Source organism: Lathamus discolor, chromosome 2, assembly GCF_037157495.1.
Source record: "Lathamus discolor isolate bLatDis1 chromosome 2, bLatDis1.hap1, whole genome shotgun sequence".
NCBI classification, from domain to species: domain Eukaryota; kingdom Metazoa; phylum Chordata; class Aves; order Psittaciformes; family Psittacidae; genus Lathamus; species Lathamus discolor.
This window is the reverse complement of record NC_088885.1, coordinates 160,196,174-160,218,799: the sequence shown is the minus strand read 5'-3', so window position 1 is coordinate 160,218,799 and position 22,626 is coordinate 160,196,174. Positions and strand designations below refer to the sequence as shown.

General features: G+C 54.2%; 1 protein-coding gene across 5 annotated transcripts in view; it reads right to left on the bottom strand.

Moving 5' to 3' along the window:
• The window catches only part of ARHGAP39 (Rho GTPase activating protein 39), a 127,641-nt gene that overhangs the window by 54,598 nt on the left and 50,417 nt on the right, over window positions 1-22,626 (bottom strand). Inside the window, exon 1 of one of the 5 annotated variants that reach the window (XM_065669093.1) lies at window positions 17,460-17,500. The exons of the other annotated variants lie outside the window; for them this stretch is intronic. Coding sequence (XP_065525165.1) covers window positions 17,460-17,500 — 41 coding nt within the window. Of the gene's footprint in view, window positions 1-17,459; window positions 17,501-22,626 lie in introns of those variants that run through there. 5 annotated transcript variants of the gene reach the window in all.

The window sequence follows — 22,626 nt, the reverse complement described above, 5'->3', positions numbered from 1 at the left end:
TCCCTTCCAACCCAAACCATTCCATGACTCTGATTTTACGCAGGATACCCATCCGTGCGGCCAGGTAGGCAGGGAGCATCCTCTCCAGGATGCTAGGACAGCATCCCCAAAGCGACCATGAAGAAAGTTCTCATTAACTGAAGGGATTCTGCATTCCCATTCATCACAGACCTCTGCTGGACACCCAGAATGTCCATCAGACCAGCAGAGGAGCTTCATTATGAAGCATCGATGTTGTCATTAAAACAATCTCTAAGACCACAGACGTTTCCAGCCAAACCACATCCAAACCAGTGGATCCAAACCACGTCTTTCCAGCCCGACCAAGTACCAAGACATCTCACGCTGACCTGTCTTCATAGCATCATGGAATGGGTTGGGTTGGAAAGGACCTCAAAGCTCATCCAGCTCCAACCCCTGCCATGGGCAGGGACCCCTTCCACTGGAGCAGCTTGCTCCAAGCCCCTGTGTCCAGCCTGGCCTTGAGCACTGCCAGGGATGGGGCAGCCACAGCTTCTCTGGGCACCCTGTGCCAGCGCCTCAGCACCCTCACAGGGAAGAGCTTCTGCCTAAGAGCTCAGCTCAGTCTCCCCTCGGGCAGGTTCAAGCCATTCCCCTTGGCCTGCCCCCCCATCCCTTGCCTTTACACCGTATTCACTTGGAGATGCCCCAGCACCAGTGTTTGCAGGGCAGTTTTGGGCAGAATTGGCTCTCCAGGGTGTCTCACCCAATAACCAAGGTGGGACCAAGGCGGGTGCTGGGTGAAGCTGCATCTCCTCTAAGCACCGTAGCAGATGGATTCCGCCTTGCAGATAGCTCCATTTGGACAGCGTCTTCGTCTGTGCTGGCACCCTTAGGAACACGCCATATGTGTCTCCTTAAATCAGGTCTAGACACGAGTACAACTTCAGCGCCGGCGTTGTAGTCACAAACCCAACCTTCCAGGGCTGAAGTTCCTACAGAGCAGACTGAAGATCACCCAAGCGCTGGGAAGTGCCCGAAGTGCCTCCAATGATGCTTTAATAGGAGGCTAAAACCGTCTCAATTTTCTTTTCCAATCAAAACCCTCAGGGGGAAGATGAAGGCCGTTATTAACAGGAATAATCTCTGTGCGATGTTAGCAGTGTGAATGGAATGATTCGAACACGAAGCCATTTGCCAAAAGCCTAAGAACAAGCAGGGACATGGAGGGATCCAAGATAAAATCAGGAGCGATAGGAACGGAAGGAAGAAACTTCACCCCCATCCCCACAAATTCATCCGAAAGGGAAATCTGGCACTCTGAGGAGCCCCGTTTCAGTTCCAACATCACGACAACAAGGGGTGAGGGGCTGTGTATCAAACACCACAAAGCGAAGCTCCCACCTCCCAAATTCTCCTGCCCAAATTCCGGGTGGATGCGGTGCTGCCCTGGCAGAGACTTGTGCAGGCAGAGCTGACACAGAGATGGGGCCTTACCGCAGCTCAGCTGAGATGGGTCTTCTTGACCAGTTTTGCCCCAGCTTGCTCCAGGATGATGCTGCAAGAAAGCTGGAGAAGGGCTCTGGAGAAGGGATGGAGGGATGGGATGAGGAGGAATGGATCCAACTGGAAGAGGGAAGAGTTGGATGGGATCTTGGGAAGACGTTCTGCCCCATAAGGATGGTGGGACACTGGAAGGGGTTGAATGGAGAAGTTCGGGATGCTCCATCCCTGGCAGTGCTCAAGGCCAGGTTGGACAAAGAGGCTTGGGGCACCCTGCTCTGATGGAAGGGGTCCCTGCCTGGGGTTGGAGCTGGATGAGCTTTAAGGTCCCTTCAACCCAAACCATTCCATGATTCCATCCTATGAGCCCATGAAAACAAAGCCAAGCTGGGGGCAGTGGCGGAGCTCCGGGCAGGCAGCAGCAGGCAGTGAGGGAAGGAGCAGCAGGAATTCCAGCAGGGATGGTGGCAGCTGCTGCATCCCAACCCTCCTCCCCATGCGTGCAGCCACCCTGCCCTTGACCTCCTGCTTTATTAACCCTTTCATTAAGGAACCCTTCGATGCAGCTCCTGCTTCAACCTGACCCAATCCTGAAGGGAAAAGACTCATTTTACTCCTTCAAAAGAGGGGGAAAAGGCCCAAGTGTGGATGGGGACAGCAAGTACTGGGGTAGGGAAGCCCCACTGCAGTGGCGCTCTTACAACAGGGCCATTGTGCAAGCTCTTAAACAAGCAGGAAATGCATGCCCATGAGCTGCCGGGGGTCCCCAGAGTCATCGGGGTCTGCAAGTGGCTGGAAAAGGACAAAAATTCCACCAAAGCAGTAAAATTCCCCCATTTCTCTTCCCGAATCCAAGCGTTATCAGCGCACAGGAGGTTAAAAGAGTTTTACAGCTGTAACGGGGGGAAATGGAAGCAGTTTACAGTAGGGTTGTAAATACACTGCTCCATCCCTGGCAGTGCTCAAGGCCAGGTTGGACACAGGGGCTTGGAGCAAGCTGCTCCAGTGGAAGGGGTCCCTGCCCATGGCAGGGGTTGGAGCTGGAGGAGCTTGAAGGTCTCTTCCAACCCAACCCATTCCATGATTCCATGCTCCTAAGCTGTGGAAATCACGCCCGAGAGCACCCCGTGTGCTTCCGAACTCCAACGGGTCCAAGGAACCGGAGGTCTGTCAAAGACCGGGCACCTACAGACACATGGAGCTAAATGTGCCTCCTCCCCATGGGCTTGCCAGGGCAGGATTAGACACTGGCACAGCTCCGCTGGGGTCAAATGCCTGCCTTGCAAATACCAAGCAGTGTCTTTAAGGGCCTTTGGCTCAGTGCAAGGCAGAGGGACCTTGCCCTAACTCATGCCTCAGCCTCAGCAGTGGTGGAGCCGGGCTGGAAGCAGCAGCTGCTCCCGAGCAAGGGATTCTCCTTGTTTTTGGGGCCAAAAAAGCAGCCACCTGTCAATGCCCTGCCATCGGCTCGTCCCCCATCGCGCCTGGGATCGGGACAACACAAGGAAGCGCGCGGGAGGAGGAGGGATGCGATTTGGGATGAGTCACGCCAAGGCGGGAGGAGAACAATCCCTCCTTGTTCCCGAGGCAGGGATTTACCCGTTGCAGTTGCTGCATCCATCCAGCCCTAAAGCTCCCTGCGATGACTGGAGCCTGTAAGACAAGACGACCTTTCCCAACAGCAGCAGGGATGGCCAGCAAGGGCCTAAATATGGGATAACGCCCTCAGTCCTGCTCTGATAGGAAGGGACACAGGGAGGAAGCAGCACTCCCCCTCTTCCCGACAGCGATGCGCGGGTATCGATAGGACAAGGAGATAACGCTGCACCCCGTGAAGCGCTCGGTGCTTCCAAGCACTAAGATGGGCAGCCCTAGAGAGCAAATCTCCTTTAGCACAAGAAACTGCATCCTTTGGAGATGCGCAGGAGCAAATTGACCACCACGAGGCAGTTGGAGCCTCTGCTCCTCGCCACCACCTTGCCCATGCCCCTTCTCTATTCTACACCTATTTCACTACCAGGACGAGAGGTAGGAAATAAAAAGCCTGGAATTGTTCCTCCAAACACCACCATGGACAAAAAGCAGGGGCAAACGGGAGGGGAGATGCCTCCGACCCCCCCAAACCTGGCTGTATGTTCCATCACTCCAACGTCTTGCCTTGCGCCCGGGGGCAGAATCTATCCTGCACAATCGGTGTGAAATGAGGCTGCCAGGGTGATGTAAAAGGGACCGAGAGAAGCGGGTTCCCCCCCTCTCCTGCTTCCTCCAATCTTCGCCCCATCCAGGAGAAACAGGGGCCTGCAGCTTCCCAGCGGAGCCCTGAGCATCCGGCTGTGATTTATACATGGAATGGTTTGGGTTGGTCCTGTCCAACCCTAACTATTCTATTCTATCCCATTCTATTCTATTCTCAAAGCCCATCCAGCTCCAAGCCCCTGTGTCCAACCTGGCCTTGAGCACTGCCAGGGATGGGGCAGCCACAGATTCTCTGGGCACCCTGTGCCAGCGCCTCAGCACCCTCACAGGGGGTTGGAGCTGGATGAGCTTTAAGGTCCCTTCCAACCCAACCCATTCCATGATTCCATGGCGCAGTGACTCTGATGCTGGCACATCAGCGCTCTGAGCACCAAGCGTCCCTGCTCCATCTGGTTATTTCTGGTATGATAAAGGCACAGAAGGAAAAGAGCTTCGAACAGGACTTGGATGAATGATGGGACTAAAACCATCCTGGATTCCTACCCCCAGGACATCATAAAGCTCCTGCAGGAGGAAATAACCAAGCAGAGCACTGGGAATGCCTTTGATTCCTTCTACAACAACCTGGAAAGCAAAGGTCCCCTTTGGCACTGTGCTTCCCAAGCTTCTCCCCTTTTCCATCAGCTCCATGTGCAACCACTGTGCTTTTCTATGGTGTAAACTACCCCAACAAGGTGCTGAGCAAAGCAGATGGCTGGATGCTGAGAGAAATTCCATTCCTGTGAAGCAGCAAAGCCGCATTCTCCTTCCTCTCTTAGGGAAAAAGAACCAGTTTCAGGACAAGGACTTGGGGGTGCTGGTCAATGAGAAAATGAACATGGGCCGGCTGCAGTGTGCGCTCGCAGCCCAGAAACCAACCGGATCCTGGGCTGCATCCAAAGGAGCGTGACCAGCAGGGCGAAGGAGGTGATCCTGCCCCTCTGCTCTGCTCTTGTGAGACCTCCCCTGGAGCATTGTGTGCAGTTCTGGGGTCCTCAACATAAAAAGGACATGGAACTGCTGGAAGAAGTCCAGAGGAGGCCACGAGGATGATCAGGGGACTGGAGCACCTCCCGTATGAAGACAGGCTGAGGAAGTTGGGGCTGTTCAGCCTGGAGAAGAGAAGCTGCGAGGAGACCTCATAGCAGCCTTCCAGTACCTGAAGGGGGCCTATAGGGATGCTGGGGAGGGACTCTTCATCAGGGACTGCAGTGACAGGACAAGGGGTAACGGGTTCAAACTGAAACAGGGGAAGTTTAGATTGGATCTAAGGAGGAAATTCTTTCCTGTGAGGGTGCTGAGGCACTGGAATGGGTTGCCCAGGGGGGTTGTGAGTGCTCCATCCCTGGCAGTGCTCAAGGCCAGGTTGGATGAAGCCTTGGGTGGGATGGTTTAGTGTGAGGTGTCCCTGCCCATGGCAGGGGGGTTGGAACTGGATGACCTTGAGGTCCTTTCCAACCCTAACTATTCTATGATTCTATAAAGTGAGCATCTCCAGGCTGCCCAAAATAACCCCGAAACTTCAAATAAAGAGTGGCAAAACCAAATGCTGGAGGTTTCATTCCGCTCCTTGGGCTCGAACTCGGACATTTCACTCTGAGCAGTGAATCAGAGCTGTCAATAAATAACACTTCACCTCAAAGAGCAACTTTTCCACCCGAAAGGAGCGCAACGGAACGAAACGATCCCGTGTCTGGCCAGCCCTTGGAGCGATCGTTGTGAAAGGAATGCTGCCCAAAGAGCACGACCCCATCCCAACGCGGAGCAGCCACCACCGGAGAGTGACTTGGCAGCTGCGGGAGCATCTGCTGCTTCCAAAGGCTCCTTCTGGCACAAGCAGTGGATTCCTGAGGCTCACACCCCTTGGCAGCAAGCGGAATAATCATGGGATAGGCCGCAGGACTTGGCTGGGATGGACAGGGAGGACGAGGAAGGACGTTCCCTGCTGTAAATGTCAGATGCTCCTCTTACAGTAGCTTCCCAGAGGTCAGCATAGGCAAGAGAAAGGGGAATCTCTGCATCCCGAGTGGAGCGAGGAGGAAGGAGTTTAAGAGGAGAATGGGGCAAGTTATCTATGCCTGTAGTGACAGGACAAGGGGTAACGGGTTCAATCTGAAACAGGGGAAGTTTAGATTGGATCTAAGGAGGAAATTCTTTCCTGTTAGGGTGGTGAGGCACTGGAATGGGTTGCCCAGGGAGGCTGTGAGTGCTCCATCCCTGGCAGTGTTCAAGGCCAGGTTGGATGAAGCCTTGGGTGGGATGGTTTAGTGTGAGGTGTCCCTGCCCATGGCAGGGGGGTTGGAACTGGATGATCTTGAGGTCCTTTCCAACACAAACTGTTCTGTGATTCTATCTGTAACTGGGGAGAATAGTGCGCATCTTCCATAAAACCCCCCAAATAAACCCCCCAAAGAGCAAGAATATCACACACAAGGTCTCAGTCCTTATCCGGGATGGGAGATGGAAAGCTTGCACAACAAGAATTATAACCCAGTGCTGTATTTCCCTGTTTTTAGACTATTTTAGGTGGAGCAGACCCTGGAAGTCACCCAGAGCAGCCACATCCATCCCCCGAGCAAACTGTGAGGTTATCCTACACAAGGATCTGAAGCCTTAAAGGATGGACACCTCACAGCATCTCTAAGGCAGCAGCCTCAGGCAAAGACCTCGCAAATGAGCAGAGTCTGCTGCGCTGTGGCTGTGCATCACCTCTCACCCTTCCCATGTACCTCATCCGTGAATCCCAGCCTGGGTTGGGTTGGAAGGGAGCTTAAAGCCCATCCAGCTCCAACCCCTGCCCCGGGCAGGGACCCCTTCCACTGGAGCAGGGTGCTCCAAGCCCCTGTGTCCAACCTGGCCCTGAGCACTGCCAGGGATGGGGCAGCCACAGCTTCTCTGGGCACCCTGTGCCAGCGCCTCAGCACCCTCACAGGGAAGAGCTTCTGCCTAAGAGCTCAGCTCAGTCTCCCCTCGGGCAGGTTCAAGCCATTCCCCTTGGCCTGTCCCTACAGGCCCTTGTCCCAGGCCCCTCTCCATGTTCTCTGTAACCCCTTTAGGCACTGGAGCTGCTCTGAGGTCTCCCCTGCGTGCAGCAGAGGGGCAGGATCCCCTCCCTGAGCTGCTGGTCCTGCTCCTATTGACGCAGCCCTGGATGAAGACCCTGGTGCTGCCTTCGTTCTCACCCCATCCCATAGGTGAAGATGCCATTTGGATCCAGGCTGAAGCAGCCCAGCTCTCACTAACTCCTCACGTTAACGCAATGCCCTCTAAGAAGCCGCATCAGACCCATCTGGTCCTGAGCAAGGACTTACTTCTCCCCCACACCAATTATGCTGCGGCTGGGACGACATTCCTGGAATGATCCGGCTGCAGCACCATCTGTTGTGCTGTCTGGTGCAGGGTAAAGCTTCCCTTCCGCACGACTCCGCTTAGAATCATAGAATAGTTCGGGTTGGAAAGGACCTCAAGATCATCCAGTTCCAACCCCCCTGCCATGGGCAGGGACACCTCACACTAAACCATCCCACCCAAGGCTTCATCCAACCTGGCCTTGAACACTGCCAGGGATGGAGCACTCACAACCTCCCTGGGCAACCCATTCCAGGGCCTCAGCACCCTCACAGGAAAGAATTTCCTCCTTAGATCCAATCTAAACTTCCCCTGTTTCAGTTTGAACCCGTTACCCCTTGTCCTGTCACTGCAGTCCCTGATGAAGAGTCCCTCCCCAGCATCCCTATAGGCCCCCTTCAGGTACTGGAAGGCTGCTCTGAGGTCCCCACATAGCTTCTCTTCTCCAGGCTGAACAGCCCCAACTTCCTCAGCCTGTCTTCATACGGGAGGTGCTACAGTCCCTGAGCATCCTCGTGGCCTCCTCTGGACTTGTTCCAGCAGTTCCATGTCCTTTTTATGTTGAGGACACCAGAACTGCACACAATGCTCCAGGTGAGGTCTCACAAGAGCAGAGCAGAGGGGCAGGATCACCCCCTTCTCCCTGCTGGTCACGCTCCTTTGGATGCAGCAGGATATGGGAAGCCCAGGCTTCCCGGAGCCTGCTCCAACGCTCCTCCTGGAGCCAGGAGATCATAAAGATCTCGCTCCTATCCCCTCCCAAGCATCACAGGACCCTTTCCATGCTGCCCTGGTTACGAACCGGCAGCACCACGCACACCTTTGCCATCCAAAGGCCTCCGTATGCACTTGTGCTATGCCAGCCCATTCCAGCAGGGAGGAAAGGAAGGATAAAGGCAGCAGCAGCAGCATCCCTTGGTGGTGGGTTGGAGAGCATCCAGATGGCACAGCTCATGGTGAGGCCAAACACGCCAACAGCCCCACGTGCCTCACGCTCCTGGTTTCATGCCTTGGGTTCATTTCACCCAACACTTTTGGGGCAAGAATCCCGTGTTTAGGATAAACCTCTGCTGCTCCCAGATTAGGGCTGCAAGACTTCTCCAGTGCTCCAGGTGGTATCTGTGTGCCCAAATGGAGAAGGGTTGAGGACACAGCCGCCGAAGGCTGCATGAGGATGGATAATCCCACCTGAGTTATCGCGGGGAGAACACAGGATGGTTGGAAGGGACCTCAGAGCTCATCCAGTTCCAACCCCCTGAATGGTTCAAGCCATTCCCCTTGTCCTGCCCCTCCATCCCTTGTCCCAAGCCCCTCTCCAGGCTCCCTGCAGCCCCTTTAGGCACTGGAGCTGCTCTCAGGTCTCCCCTTCAGGAGCTTTCTCTTCTCCAGGCTGCCCCAGCCCAGCTCTCTCAGCCTGGCTCCAGAGCAGAGCTGCTCCAGCCCTCGCAGCAGCTCCGTGCCCTCTCCTGGTGTTGTTCCAACAGCTCCAAGGGCAGAGAACTCTTCCATGTCCCCTTGTTCCAGAGAGGGGCTGGGATGCTGCAACCTCTCGTTCTTGTCAAGACGCCTGCAGCGATGCAGAGGAATTGGATCTAAGGAGGAGATTCTTTCCTGTGAGGGTGCTGAGGCACTGGAATGGGTTGCCATTCCATGATTCTATGAAATAACAAATCCCTTCCCCTCAAAGCGATGCTTCTGGAGCGAGGCAGGAGCAGAGCTTTAAGTGCTTTGGTCCTGTCCACCTTAACCTCACGCATCCCTGGAGCCTCCAGCCCCAAGAAGGCGCCCGCAGCCTCCTCGGGTGAGCTCCGAAGTCCTTGTTTCCCAAAATCCGTGCCCTCCATCCCAGCTCTTTAGGCCATTTATGGAGCTTTTTTACATTCACCCCTTTCAAAAGCTTTGCCTGAACTCCCAGGGCGCAGAACCCCATTTAGTGCCTGACGAGCTCCAGGGAGCAGGATTCCTCACAGGACTCCCTGCGTGGCTTCCAGAAGTGTGGAAACCCGCGACGACAGCGCGGTTCTCCGGGGGCTGAAGGTGGGCTGAGCATTGCCATAACGACGGGGCTATTTGGCAACAGCCCCATGCTGGCTTCACAACCACAGGCTGCTGCTGGGTGCCTTTTGTTCCTCCTCCTCCCCCAGGTTCCAGAGGAGCTGCGGCCGGGCAGAGGAATAAAAGACTGCTCGTTGCTAATTTGGGGCTAAATCAAAAGGAAAAGGGAAAATCAAGGCCTCAAACTTCCCCTTTTCATTCAGAGGGAGCTATTCAAGGCTTTTAGAGCCCTGCCAGCGCTGCCCCATAGAGCACCCCTGAGCAGAAAGCTCCCCGGTGCTATGGGGCAGGAACGATGCCTTCTCCATCTCAGCCCCCCACGTCGGAGCTGTGGATGGGGTTTCGGTGTGTTCTGCCTCGCTCTTGCATCTCCCTTGGGAACCGGTGCTCCTGCCCTCCTGCACTGGAGCTGCTCCGGGTGTTCTCTGCATCAGATGGATGAGCGCAGAATCATGGAATCAATGAGGCTGGAAAAGCCCTTTCAGCTCATCCAGTCCAATCATTGCACTGCCAAGGCCACCCCTGCCCCATGGTACTGAGGGCTCGTCTCCACGCTGTGTGAGCACTTGCAGGGACGGTGCCTGCAGCCCTGCCCTGGGCAGCCTGTTCCAATGCCTGAGCACCCTCTGGGGCAGGAATTGCTCCTCAGCTCCATCTAAACCTGCCCTGGTGCAGCTTGAGGCCGGTTCCTCTTGCCCCATCCCTTGTTCCTTGGGAGCAGAGCCCAGCCCCTCCTGGCTCCATCCTCCTGTCAGGCACTTGTAGGGAGCCATCAGGTCCCCCCGGAGCCTTCTCTTCTCCATCTGAACCCCCCAGGTCCCTCAGCCGTTCCCCATCCCCGCTGTGCTCCAGGCCCTGCACCAGCTCCGTTCCCCTCTCTGGCCCCGCTCCAGCCCCTCAATGTCTCTCTTGCAGTGAGGGGCCCAGAGCTGAGCACAGGATCCGAGCTGCAGCCTCACCAGTGCCCATCAGAGAGGCACAATCCCTGCCCTGGCCCTGCTGCCGCACTGGTGCTGATCCAGGCCAGGATGCTGGAGGCTTCCTGGCTGCCTGGGCACGAGCTGCTCGTGTGCAGCTCCATCAGTCATTGTAGGTCCCTTCCAACAGAACACATCCTATCCCATCCCATCCCATTCTGTCCAACAGGCCAGGATGTGGGGGGCTTCCTGGCTGCCTGGGCACAAGCTGGCTGTTAACCATCACCCCCAGGTACCTCTTTGCTTCCAAGTGATGCAAACAGCACCTGGTGAATGCCATCGGCCCTAAAGGTGAGAAAACCCTGCTCTGAAGCGCTGACTCCACGCTACAATTAAAGCCAAGTGCTTCTGAACCATAAACCCTGAGGTTTTGCTCCTATTGTAGCACAAAAAGGCTAAAACCCGACACAGCGCTGCCTCCGCAATGGTAATCATCATCTTTGGGGGCCCACGATTTGCTCCAGTGAGGTCGCAACAAAAAGAGCCCCGTGGCAGGACATGTTATCACAGAAGCCATTAACGATAACAACGTCTAATTACCTTAATCCATTTAATATCACATTTTCCTACAGCTAGCCGGATAAATTGCTCCGATAGCACTGTTTGAGCTGAGATTCCTGGGATTTAACCCCCTTCTCGGATACAGAACAGAGCTGTTCGGGGTGGGAACAAGAGCAATGCTCCTCCTGCAGCATCTGTAGGTTGGCAAAGTGCTCTTGTGCCCTCCTAAGAACTGTTCCAAACGTTCCCTGGTCACTAACAATGGGTTTTGTTCTTTGGGAAGACAAGAGGAGGAGGGTTAAGCTGATGCCAAGTTTCACTCGCTCGGGAGCAGGAGCTAAAGAAGTGCGGACCAAGCGCCGCACGCCAACAATTCCTGCCCTTGTTTTTACAGCACAGGCTGCCCAGCGCACGGGAATAGATGCAGTGCGCTTCCCTCGAACAGATTGCTCTGGAAAACTCGGGATTTCATGGGCCAGGGAAGGATCTGGAAGCACACGGTGTGGATTTCCGCCAGCAATCCCAGACAGACAAACCTGGGCTGCTGCCAGAGCATCCCTCACCACCCCATTGATGGAATGCTGGCTTTCCCCAGGTCATTCCCTAAACGCTTCTCTGCACCTCGCTGCGGTCACGGGGCTGTTTTAACCTCGGTTACGTGCAAAGATAAAGAACATCAACCCGCTTTTCCTTTGCTGCTGCACAGACAGGGGAAACAAGGCAGAAAAGCCTGAAGGGGGCCTATAGGGATGCTGGGGAGGGACTCTTCGTCAGGGACTGCAGTGACAGGACAAGGGGTAACGGGTTAACACTTAAACAGGGGAAGTTTAGATTGGATCTAAGGAGGAAATTCTTTCCTGTGAGGGTGCTGAGGCACTGGAATGGGTTGCCCAGGGAGGTTGTGAGTGCTCCATCCCTGGCGGTGTTCAAGGCCAGGTTGGATGAAGCCTTGGGTGGGATGGTTTAGTGTGAGGTGTCCCTGTCCATGGCAGGGGGGGTGGAACTGGGTGATATTAAGGTCCTTTCCAACCCAAACCATTCTGTGATTCTGTGATTCTAAAACCGAGCTTAAATCTGTGCAGCTTCATGGAATTTCTGCATCTTACCAGGATAAAGGGGCTACAGGAAACCTGGAGAGGGGCTTTGGACATGGGATGTAGGCGCAGGATAAGGGGGAATGGCTTTAACCTGCCCGAGGGGAGACTGAGCTGAGCTCTTAGGCAGAAGCTCTTCCCTGTGAGGGTGCTGAGGCGCTGGCACAGGGTGCCCAGAGAAGCTGTGGCTGCCCCATCCCTGGCAGTGCTCAAGGCCAGGTTGGACACAGGGGCTTGGAGCAAGCTGCTCCAGTGGAAGGGGTCCCTGCCCGTGGCAGGGGTTGGAGCTGGAGGAGCTTTGAGGTCCCTTCCAACCCAACCCATTCCATGGATCTATGCAGGTGGTTCTGGTTTCATCGCCTGGAAGGCGGATCAAAGAGGGCATTGGGCTCTCAAACACATCTCACATCATTGCAAGTCTATTTCCTTGGCCATAAGGCAGAGAACTGAGGGCACGCAAGCGAGGAAGGAACGCAGAAGATGATCTGCATGACGAGGTCTGGCAGAACACTCGCTTCTGGTCACTGGGAGAAGAATGAGAGCTGCCAAAGCCCTGGATGTTTTCAGCCTCCGGAGCTATTTGCAGGCAGGAACAGCTCCTGGCTTGAACTCAACCCATGCCCAGCAGGCAGCCAGTCCAAAGAGCTGAAACACCGTGTCCTACTGCCTGTTCCCAGCATCCTGTACTGGCTTGTGAGCCTTCCCCCACAGTTTATGCCTGCTCCGCACCACCACGTCAGAGCCACACGATTCCAGTTCACGTTTAACCCTTTAGGAATCTCATGGGCACGCAGCTACAACTCACATGGATGCTTTCAGCAAAGCAATGCTGAACTTTTAACACTCAAAGTCCCAGAGTTTTGCATCGGATTTCTCATTTGGAATGAAGTAATTTGGAATTTCAGCCTTCCGGTATCCGAAGGGGGCTACAAGGATGCTGGAGAGGGACTCTTTGTCGGGACTATAGTGATAGGACAAGGGGCGATGGGTTCAGACTTAAACAGGGGAGATTTAGGTTGGATTTAGGTGTCCCTGCCTATGTCAGGGGTTGGAACTGGATGAGCTTTAAGACCCCTTCCAACCCAAACCATTCCATAATTCTATGATTCTAAGGCTGGAACCAGAAGTGGGGAAGAAGCATCTACAGGGACAACACATAAGAGTCCTTGGTGCAGCATGGAGGAACCAGTTCCCGTTTCCTTCTCCCCATTAGTGGGATGATGCCCGTTAGCAGGGCATTAACTGCTTCAGAACAGACCTACTAAGGGATTTCAACCTGCCTTCGGGCAGTACAAGACCTCTTCCCATTCCCATGTGGCTTTTCTGGCGCATTTAATTGAGCTTCGTGCTGCTTTCTACAACCCATAGAGACTCCCAGGGCACAAGTCTATCCCCCAGCCCTTCAGCAGGCCACATACCCAAACTGAAGGAGACCACCCCATTGCTGGGGCTCTTCAGCTTTGCCACATCACTCAAGGCACAGCACCCCTCAGAGGACCTACTCTGCCTCGTCTAAGTAGACTAAAGGCACAAAGTACAGCACCGAGCACGGCAGAGATGCAGGCTCAATCTGTGCATCCCCAACAACGTCAAGCAGGGGATGCCGCAGCCTAATTTAGATCCAGACAGGATCCAGCAAGCAGGAGGGGCACAGTGACAGCAGCAGGTCCATCTCCTGGCCCGTCGTTCCCTTCCATCGCTCCTCACCGGCCCTGTAACGAAGCCACAGCACCACAGGTCTCAGTGATGTGCTTGGTACCAGACTCAAGTCTATCTCCTCACCGCAGGCGCTGCAGAAGGAGGAACTGGGTTAAGCAGATCTCAGAGGGAAACAGGCAGCAGAGAAATGAATCTTTTAGGCAAAGTGATCTCATTGCCACGACCAAGAACTCAAACCTCACCTCTTGGTCTGACCTCTTGGATGGTGTTAAACCTCCAGACTTCAGAATGGAATCATAGAACCCCAGATTGGTTTGGGTTGGAAAGGACCCTAAAGCTCATCCAGTTCCAGACCCCTGCCACGGGCAGGGACACCGTCCTCAAAGAGCAGCTTGCTCCAGGATGCAATGAACAACATGGAGTTAAATTGCATTGGAAGGAGGCTGAGCTCTTCTACATTACCCACAAGGACATTCCTTGCATCGAACAACAGGCCGGTACTGGGTGAAGAACAAGTTTTGTTCACGTTGGCCAGCCACATATCTCACTCATTTCTCCTTCTGCCATTTTGATCTCCTGAGTCAGCACCTAACAGATACCTCTTCCCTATCATCTCCCGGTCTCCATAATCACCGTAGCCACCTTCTAAGTCAGTTTTAATGGCTGCAGCCTTCACTTTTTGAGCTTTAAACCCACTTTCCTCTTCAAACCATCACAGTCGCCCAACTGAAAACCAACCCGCTGCCAGCTGGGCTTGCTCATCACATACCTGAGCAGCTCTTGATGCCCTGCACCCAAGCAACTGCTTGTTGAGTGATAAGTTCCTGCCCCATTATCCATCCAGAGGAAGTCCGACAGGATTCCCAAGGACTAGCAGGGTAATTGAGCTGTGATTTAGATATTCTAAGGATAGTGAGCTGCCTTTGGCACGTCCTCAGGGATGTGGCTCTTCACCCATGTGCTGTAGGTAGAATAGGTGCCTTCTGAGGCACTGGATCTCCCTAAGGCAGCAGTCTCCCAGACCTGTTAGGCCAGGTTGGATAGGGCTTGGAGCACCCTGCTCTAGTGGAAGGGGTCCCTGCCTGTGGCAGGGCTTGGAGCTGGCTGAGCTTTAAGGTCCCTTCCAACCCAACCCATTCGACGGTTCTAAGACGCTTGCCCACCTATAGATGCCGACCACCCCATGGCAGCAGATGAACCAGCCCCCTGTTCAACGTGTGCTACAAGTCTGGATTCTGCTGTTGCAACTGAAGCAGCAACCACCACCCTCAGGGGAGCCCTGGAGGTGACTGAAACCCATCTGGCAAAAAACCAGCTACTAAAGAAAGCTGCGCCCAGCGCCGGAAGGTGATCTGAACCATAGAACCAGCCAGGCTGGAAAGGAGCTTTAAGCTCACCCAGTCCAACCATTCCCAGCACTGCCAAGGCCACCACTGACCCATGGCACTGAGGTCTCGTCTCCACGCTGGGTGAACATTTGCGACTGCAGCCCTGCCCTGGGCAGCCTGTTCCAATGCTGAGCACCCTCTGGGGCAGGAATTGTTCCTCAGCTCCATCTAAACCTGCCCTGGTGCAGCTTGAGGCCGTTTCCTCTTGTTCCATCCCTTGTTCCTTGGGAGCAGAGCCCGGCCCCTCCTGGCTCCATCCTCCTGTCAGGCACTTGTAGGGAGCCATCAGGTCCCCCCCTTGAGCCTTCTCTTCTCCATCTGAACCCCCCAGGTCTCTCGCCCGTTCTGTTTCCTTGTTTTCCAAGGAGAAGCTTTTTGGGGACACTTTTCCTCCCCCGACTCCATCGCTCGCCCCGCTCGCCCTTTCCCATGCTTAGCTCAGCAGGCAGCTCCCGAATTCCCACTGGGGAATAGAGGCGGAGGCAGCATTTTTCTGGCTCCCAACCTCACCCACGGGGCTAATTAATATTCCCCAAGCACCACACCCCTCATTACAATAGACAAAGCGAGCACAAAAGCGCTTTGGTCTCCAAAGTTTGACTCGCGAGTTTACGCGCCGCGCGACACGCGTGAAGCCGTGAATTAGGGCATCAAACCCCTCTCGATGAGAGCGTAAAACCCCGTCGACCCTGAAACGAGAGCGCAAAAAAAGCTCATTCCCTTTGTCCTGCAATGGAGCAGCTCACCAAGAAGAAACCATCCCCATCCAAAGCAAAGGATGCCACGTCCCAGACAGTGACACACACTCAGCGCCGCAGCGAAAGAGCTTGGATACGAGAGGAAAGCTTCCCTTATTAGAATAAAAGAGCACGGAGCAGATTTAGCAACGCTGGGCAGGACCTGGGGCTGCTCCCAGTGACCCCGGCTGCAATACAATAGCTGGCCGGAGCTGTATAGCCCTTTTCAGGAGATCCCATGGGATGGGCTTCCATGGTGCGACGCCTCCAGGACCGTCCCGTGCGCCCATGCACAGACCGTGGCCCTTGACCGCATCCGCCGTCTACGCAGGGCATGGGATGGGACAGAGCAGGCACTGTTCCTCCAAGGCCTTTTTGAGTGCTTCCATGCAGGCACAGCAAAGAGGGAGAAGAGCCACAAGGGGCAGGGCTGTCGCCTTGCCCAGGAATTCCTGCTCTCGATAGTCCCGCGGCACTTCCGAAGGTCGCTTTTGCCATCCATAGTGGTTGTATGCAGGAGGTGGCCACGTGAGTGCAAGTGTTCAGTGGGGGGCAACGTGTAAAAAGGAGGATTTGACATCCTGTTACTTAACCTGAAGCATAAAAAACCCCCCCAAACTGTGAATCTAATCATAGAATCACAGAATGGTTTGGGTTGGAAATATCACCCAGTTCCAACCCCCCTGCCATGGGCAGGGACACCTCACACTAAACCATCCCACACAAGGCTTCATCCAACCTGGCCTTGAACACTGCCAGGGATGGAGCACTCACAACCTCCCTGGGCAACCCATTCCAGTGCCTCACCACCGTAACAGGAAAGAATTTCCTCCTTAGATCCAATCTAAACTTCCCCTGTTTCAGTTTTAACCCGTTACCCCTTGTCCTGTCACTGCAGTCCCTAATGAAGAGTCCCTCCCCAGCATCCCTATAGGGATCAAAATACTGGGCAAAAAACCCCCCCCATAGAAACCAATCATCATCAGCAGGCGCCTTGTGCTCAGGGAGAGTTTAAGCACAGCAGTGAAACTCAGTCCAGAAGCCCATCAGCCTCTGCTGTCAAAACTGCTGACAGGTCTCCATCTGCCTGGGAAGACAGGCTCTGGATGGACCCTCCCTCCATTGTCCCTGCTCCCCACAAGCCTTGTCATAGACTTAGAATGGTTTGGGATGAAGGGACCTTAAAGCTCATCCAGTTCCAACCCCGACCCCTTCCACTGGAGCCCCTGTGTCCAACCTGGCCTTGAGCACTGCCAGGGATGGGGCAGCCACAGCTTCTCTGGGCACCCTGCGCCAGCGCCTCAGCACCCTCACAGTAAAGAACTTCTGCCTTACATCCAACCTGAACATCCCCTGTTTAAGCTTGGTTGTTGACAGCTTCCAAGAGGGAAGCCCATGAATTACAGCCTCCAAGCAGCAAGGCACCGGGTCGCCTTTGGGGCAGCATAAAGCCAAGAGAAGACGGGATCCAACGGGATATTTTATTATAGAATCACAGAATAGAATCATAGAATGGTTAGGGTTGGAAAGGACCTCAAGATCATCCAGTTCCAACCCCCCTGCCATGGGCAGGGACACCTCACACTAAACCATCCCACCCAAGGCTTCATCCAACCTGGCCTTGAACACTGCCAGGGATGGAGCACTCACAACCTCCCTGGGCAACCCATTCCAGTGCCTCAGCACCCTAACAGGAAAGAATTTCCTCCTTATATCCAAAATGTATCTACGCTTTCACATCCAGAAGCATGACTGAGCCCAGCCCGGCGAAAGAAAACCACGCTCACAAAACACATCCAGAGAATCACAGCACCAGCCAGGATGGAAAAGTGCTTTAAGAGCATCAAGTCCAACCTTTACCCCAGCACCGCCACTAACCCGCGTCACTGAGGTCTACGTGGATTGCGAATACTTCCACCAGGGATTCCACCACTGCCCTGGGAAGCCTTCACAGCAGCACCAGCGACGTAAAGCTGCTGTATCCATAGCCCTGCTTCCCACCTCCTGGCACAGAGAAGTCCCGTCATCCCCTCATCTGCCATCTCACATCATCCCTCCGGGCTGCTCCGGAGCCAGGTCTTCAGGGCGACCTCCTCCTTCCTTCGGGCTGCATCCACCTGAAGGGTCCAACGGGGTTGCTCTGCAGAGAGGCTCCTCAAGCGCGTCCCTGCGTGCTTCCCAGCGGAGACGGGATCTCCAGAGGGCCTGGCAGAGAGCCCTCCCCTTCCCAAGCCGTGTGGGTGATGCCACTGCCCTCCCAACCCAACCTCCCTCGGGTTTTGCAATAGAAAGAACCGCAGAGAAGCTGTTGGCTGGAGCCAGACAGAAGGAGTTTCATGAGCTTGGCTCCTATAGATGTGACGCAGCGATGGGAAACAAGGGGTTCCTTTGGCTTTGTGTTTGGGCTCCCATTCACTTCTGTATTTACACATCTCGGGAGCTGGAGCTCGACCCACTTCAGAGCCCATTCACAACACGCCTGCCGCAGGAGCCTCAACAGAGCGAGCAGAAACAGCGGCCACACCAGTTACTCCCCTTCCACTTTAAAGAGCCTTAATCCCCATGCTTCGAACCCAAAGGATCTGCCTTATTTCAGGGGGGGGGAAAGGGAAATCAGAACACAAAAAGGGAAGCCCGACCTCGCGGTGTGTTAGGCTCGAACTCGCAGCTGCAGCAGATGGCTTACAAAGGGGATGAGGAATAGGCTCCCATTATCAAAGGAAGAGAAGAAGAGCCCTGCCACGAGAAGAGCTTCTTCTACCAAGCCAGAAGCTGAACCTGGAACAAGGTAAAACCTCTTTTTGCCCCAACAGAAGCAGACCTGGACAGCCTCCATGTAATCATCACAAGATCTGGGCTTTAGCTCCTACATATTTAATATCTCAGGCAAGCATTTAAGAAATGACACTGTCTAATCCATTTTTAATGCTCTACATTCTTCTCCCCGATGTCACCTTCTGCCTAAAATATGTCCCAAGTAACGATTTATCATGAGTAGTTTAATATTAAAGCGCAATTAAAACAGAGCAGGCATTCTGAGCGTAATGATTCTCCCAGCCAGAAGTCCCCATTTCAGGAAGGAGCTGCTTCCTACTGATTGCTTTAGGACTGCTGAAAGAGGTCCTTCTGGTCTTTCAAGTCAGAGGCATGCCGGGGTGTTGATCCTCACTGATAGTAACTGCATGGTTAAGGCATGGAGAGCCATGAGGATGAGCAGGGGGTTGGAGCATCTCCTGTACGGAGCCAGGCTGAGAACATTGGGGCTGTTCAGCCTGGAGAAGAGAAGCTGCGTGGAGACCTCAGAGCAGCTTCCAGTGTCTGAAGGGGGCTACAGTGATACTGGAGAGGGGCTCTTCATCAGGGACTGCAGTGATAGGACAAGGGGTGATGGGTTCAGACTGAAACAGGGGAAGTTCAGGTTGGAGATAAGGAAGAAGTTCTTTACTGTGAGGGTGCTGAGGCACTGGCACAGGGTGCCCAGAGAAGCTGTGGCTGCCCCATCCCTGGCAGTGCTCAAGGCCAGGTTGGACACAGGGGCTTGGAGCACCCTGCTCCAGCAGAAGGTGCCCCTGGATGACCTTTAAGGTCCTTTCCAACCCATTCCATGATTCTACGATCCTAGCACAACCACTACAGCTTTTCAGCTTCTTTCCTCCTCCAGCGGCATTCCCAGGAGCTTAAACTGCAAGGAGATGTATTTCTCTTACTCTATGCAGCACCAATCGCCCACCCTTCGCTTCCTCCAGACCGCATCTCAGATCCTGCAGCTTCTCCATTGCACAACTCAGGAATGTGCCGTTTACTTTGCCAGGTTTTGCTGAGATTTATTGTAATGAGGCTCTAATTAAGCCAAATGACTTATTACCACTCAAAGAGGAGCCTTGAACTAATGCTTGAAACCACAATTGTGCTTCCAGTTGTCTTCAACTCACCAAGCAACTCGGAGAAAGTCGCTCCGAATAATGCCTCTGCTTCCCAACCCATGCAAGTGGGAAAACCCTGACCTACTTGGCAGGAGCAGGGAGAGCCTCTGCTCTTCATTCCCTCTTTTTAATGATTTAAGACAACCCGCACGCGAGGCACTGCAGAGACGGGAATGCCACAAAGCCATTAACAGAGCACTAGAGGGACACTGTGGAAGCTGGTTATCGGCCTCTTCCCTGCAATCCCAAATCCTTCTATCGATTAGCCAAAAGCCTTCTCGAGCAAACTTCGCATCACGGTTTGAGAGCTGCCAACGTGGGGTTTGAAGGTGAGGAGAGGGCTCCTAAATGAGAGGGGTTATTGCAACCAGCAGCAAAGGCAGGGTGAATATCCACCAGCCACCAAAGCACGAACGTTGAGGAACCTTTGTCTTCCCAGGTGAAGGGCACAGGTCCGATATTTGATCATGGGAAATGCAGACGGAGCCTCCTGTCACTCCTCTCATCGCAGTCTTCCACATCCCAAAGTAGCTGAAGCCTCCAGACACCTTCACATGGGATAAATACGGATTGTACCTCTACGGAGCGACAGCATGAGCACAGCAGAGTGCTGCGGGGTAAGAAAAGACAGACCTGGAGGATGGTCCCCTTTGGTCCTTCCTAAACCACTGGGGGGAAATAGAGTTGGGTCGGACAAGATGGGATGGGATATATTCTTTTGGAAGGGACCTACAACGACTGATGGAGCAGCTTGTGCCCAGGCAGCCAGGAAGCCCCCCGCATCCTGGCCTGTTGGACAGGATGGGATGGGATGGGATAGGATGTGTTCTTTTGGAAGGGACCTACAATGACTGATGGAGCTGCACACGAGCAGCTCGTGCCCAGGCAGCCAGGAAGCCTCCAGCATCCTGGCCTGGATCAGCACCAGTGCAGCAGCAGGGCCAGGGCAGGGATTGTGCCTCTCTGATGGGCACTGGTGAGGCTGCAGCTCGGATCCTGTGCTCAGCTCCGGGCCCCTCACTACAAGAGAGACATTGAGGGGTTGGAGCGGGGCCAGAGAAGGGAATGGAGCTGGAGCAGGGCCTGGAGCACAGCGGGGATGGGGAACGGCTGAGGGACCTGGGGGGTTCAGATGGAGAAGAGAAGGCTCCGGGGGGACCTGATGGCTCCCTACAAGTGCCTGACAGGAGGATGGAGCCAGGAGGGGCTGGGCTCTGCTCCCAAGGAACAAGGGATGGGACAAGAGGAAATGGACTCAAGCTGCACCAGGGCAGGTTTAGATGGAGCTGAGGAACAATTCCTGCCCCAGAGGGTGCTCAGGCATTGGAACAGGCTGCCCAGGGCAGGGCTGGAGTCAACAGCCCTGGAAGTGTTCACCCACCATGGAGACAAGGCCCTCATTGCCATGGGTTAGTGGTGGCCTTGGCAGTGCTGGGAATGGTTGGACTGGGTGAGCTTAAAGGGCTTTTCCAACCTGGCTGATTCCATGTTTCTATGATCATTTAGTCCAAAGAAATCCCAGCCAAAGAGCAGCAATGAATTCATACAAAGACAAGCCTGCTCCTACCATAATGACCTAGGAATTCAGAAGGGTCTCCTTGATCAAAAGCAGAGCTAAACCTGCTCACTCACTGCATGGAGATTGAGTTCTGCTCCATCTCTGCCACTGAAGGCAGTGGCCAAGGCTTGCAGTGGTACCTCTCCTCCTTGTCCCATGCACTGGATGCTTGAGCCCTCCGCCAGCCACGTGAAAAGGCTTCTCTCCCTCTGGAGAAAGGGCTCTTTGTTCCTACGTAGAGATGGCATTTGGCTCCAGGGCAGACGAAGGCTGCAAGCTCATCATCAATGCCCACATAAGGATGTTACAGACCGACCTTGTTCTGGAGAACAAGCTCCTGCTCTAATCACTTGCAAAGTTCACCGTGCTCAACATCCGTCTGATGTCCCCTGGCACCTTGATGGCGTTAAAAACCTAAACCCAAGTGGCAGATTACAAGCATCCAGCTTCAATCTGTGTGCGACCTTCTTCATCCTAGACAACAGTAAAGCCCTGGGGACAAGGTTGCCAACGCTTACGGCCATGGGTTTCATCCTCTACTGGTACTTCCTAATTGCTGAAGAGTAATGGAGAGGTTGAAGTTCATTTGGAAAGGGCTTTACTGCCTGAACTTTAATCCTAACAGGGGAAGTTTAGATTGGATCTAAGGAGGAAATTCTTTCCTGTGAGGGTGGCGAGGCACTGGAATGTGTTGCCCAGGGAGGTTGTGAGTGCTCCATCCCTGGCAGTGTTCAAGGCCAGGTTGGATGAAGCCTTGGGTGGGATAATTTAGTGTGAGGTGTCCCTGCCCATGGCAGGGGGGTTGGAACTGGATGATCTTGAGGTCCTTTCCAACCCTAACTATTCTATGATTCTATAACTTTGATGAGAAGAGCTTCTGCATTCATTTGCCACAGTTTATCCATCCATAAACCAACAATACCCCCTGGGCATAGAAGACCAAGAGATGGTCATGAAATCCTATAGCTGAAGGGCAGAAACACAGTCCAGAGTCAATAGGTGCTGAAGACTACCTATGAGCTGAAACAAGGAGCATCAGAGCTGAGGGACAAAGCTCTCACTGATGGACAGAGGCAAGCCAGGCTCTCCGGACTCACTGGCCCTATCAGAGAGGTCAACCATCATCTGATTGTATCATCCTGCCCCATTCCACACAAGGCTACATCCTCCATCCCACCTCCTCCACAGCGGAGCTGGGCAGGAACTCCCATCCTGACCCCAACTCCTACCATGGCCAAGCTTGGGGTGGCTTGAACCACAATGAAGACCTGGACGGTTTGGGCAAATACAGCAAGTTGTGAACTAGCCATGAATGACACAGGAACCCTTTGCCACGTGGAGACTGCTCAAAGCAAGGTACGGCAATGTCCCAGAGCTCACCAACTCCTACCTGTGCTGGTCACCCGTCACCTGGACCTGATGTGGTGTCTTTTATCCCCCTTGCACAAGCATCTATTGAACAGCCTCTCCCACCCATCTTCATGGGGTCTGGTAGCACATCTAAGACATCAAAGAGCAGAAGATGGCTCAAGAAAGTGGAGATAAAGTGAGTAAAATCATAGGATCATGGAATGGTTTGTGCTGGAAGGGACCTTAAAGCCCATCCAGCCCCAAGCCCCTGTGTCCAACCTGGCCTTGAGCACTGCCAGGGATGGGGCAGCCACAGCTTCTCTGGGCACCCTGTGCC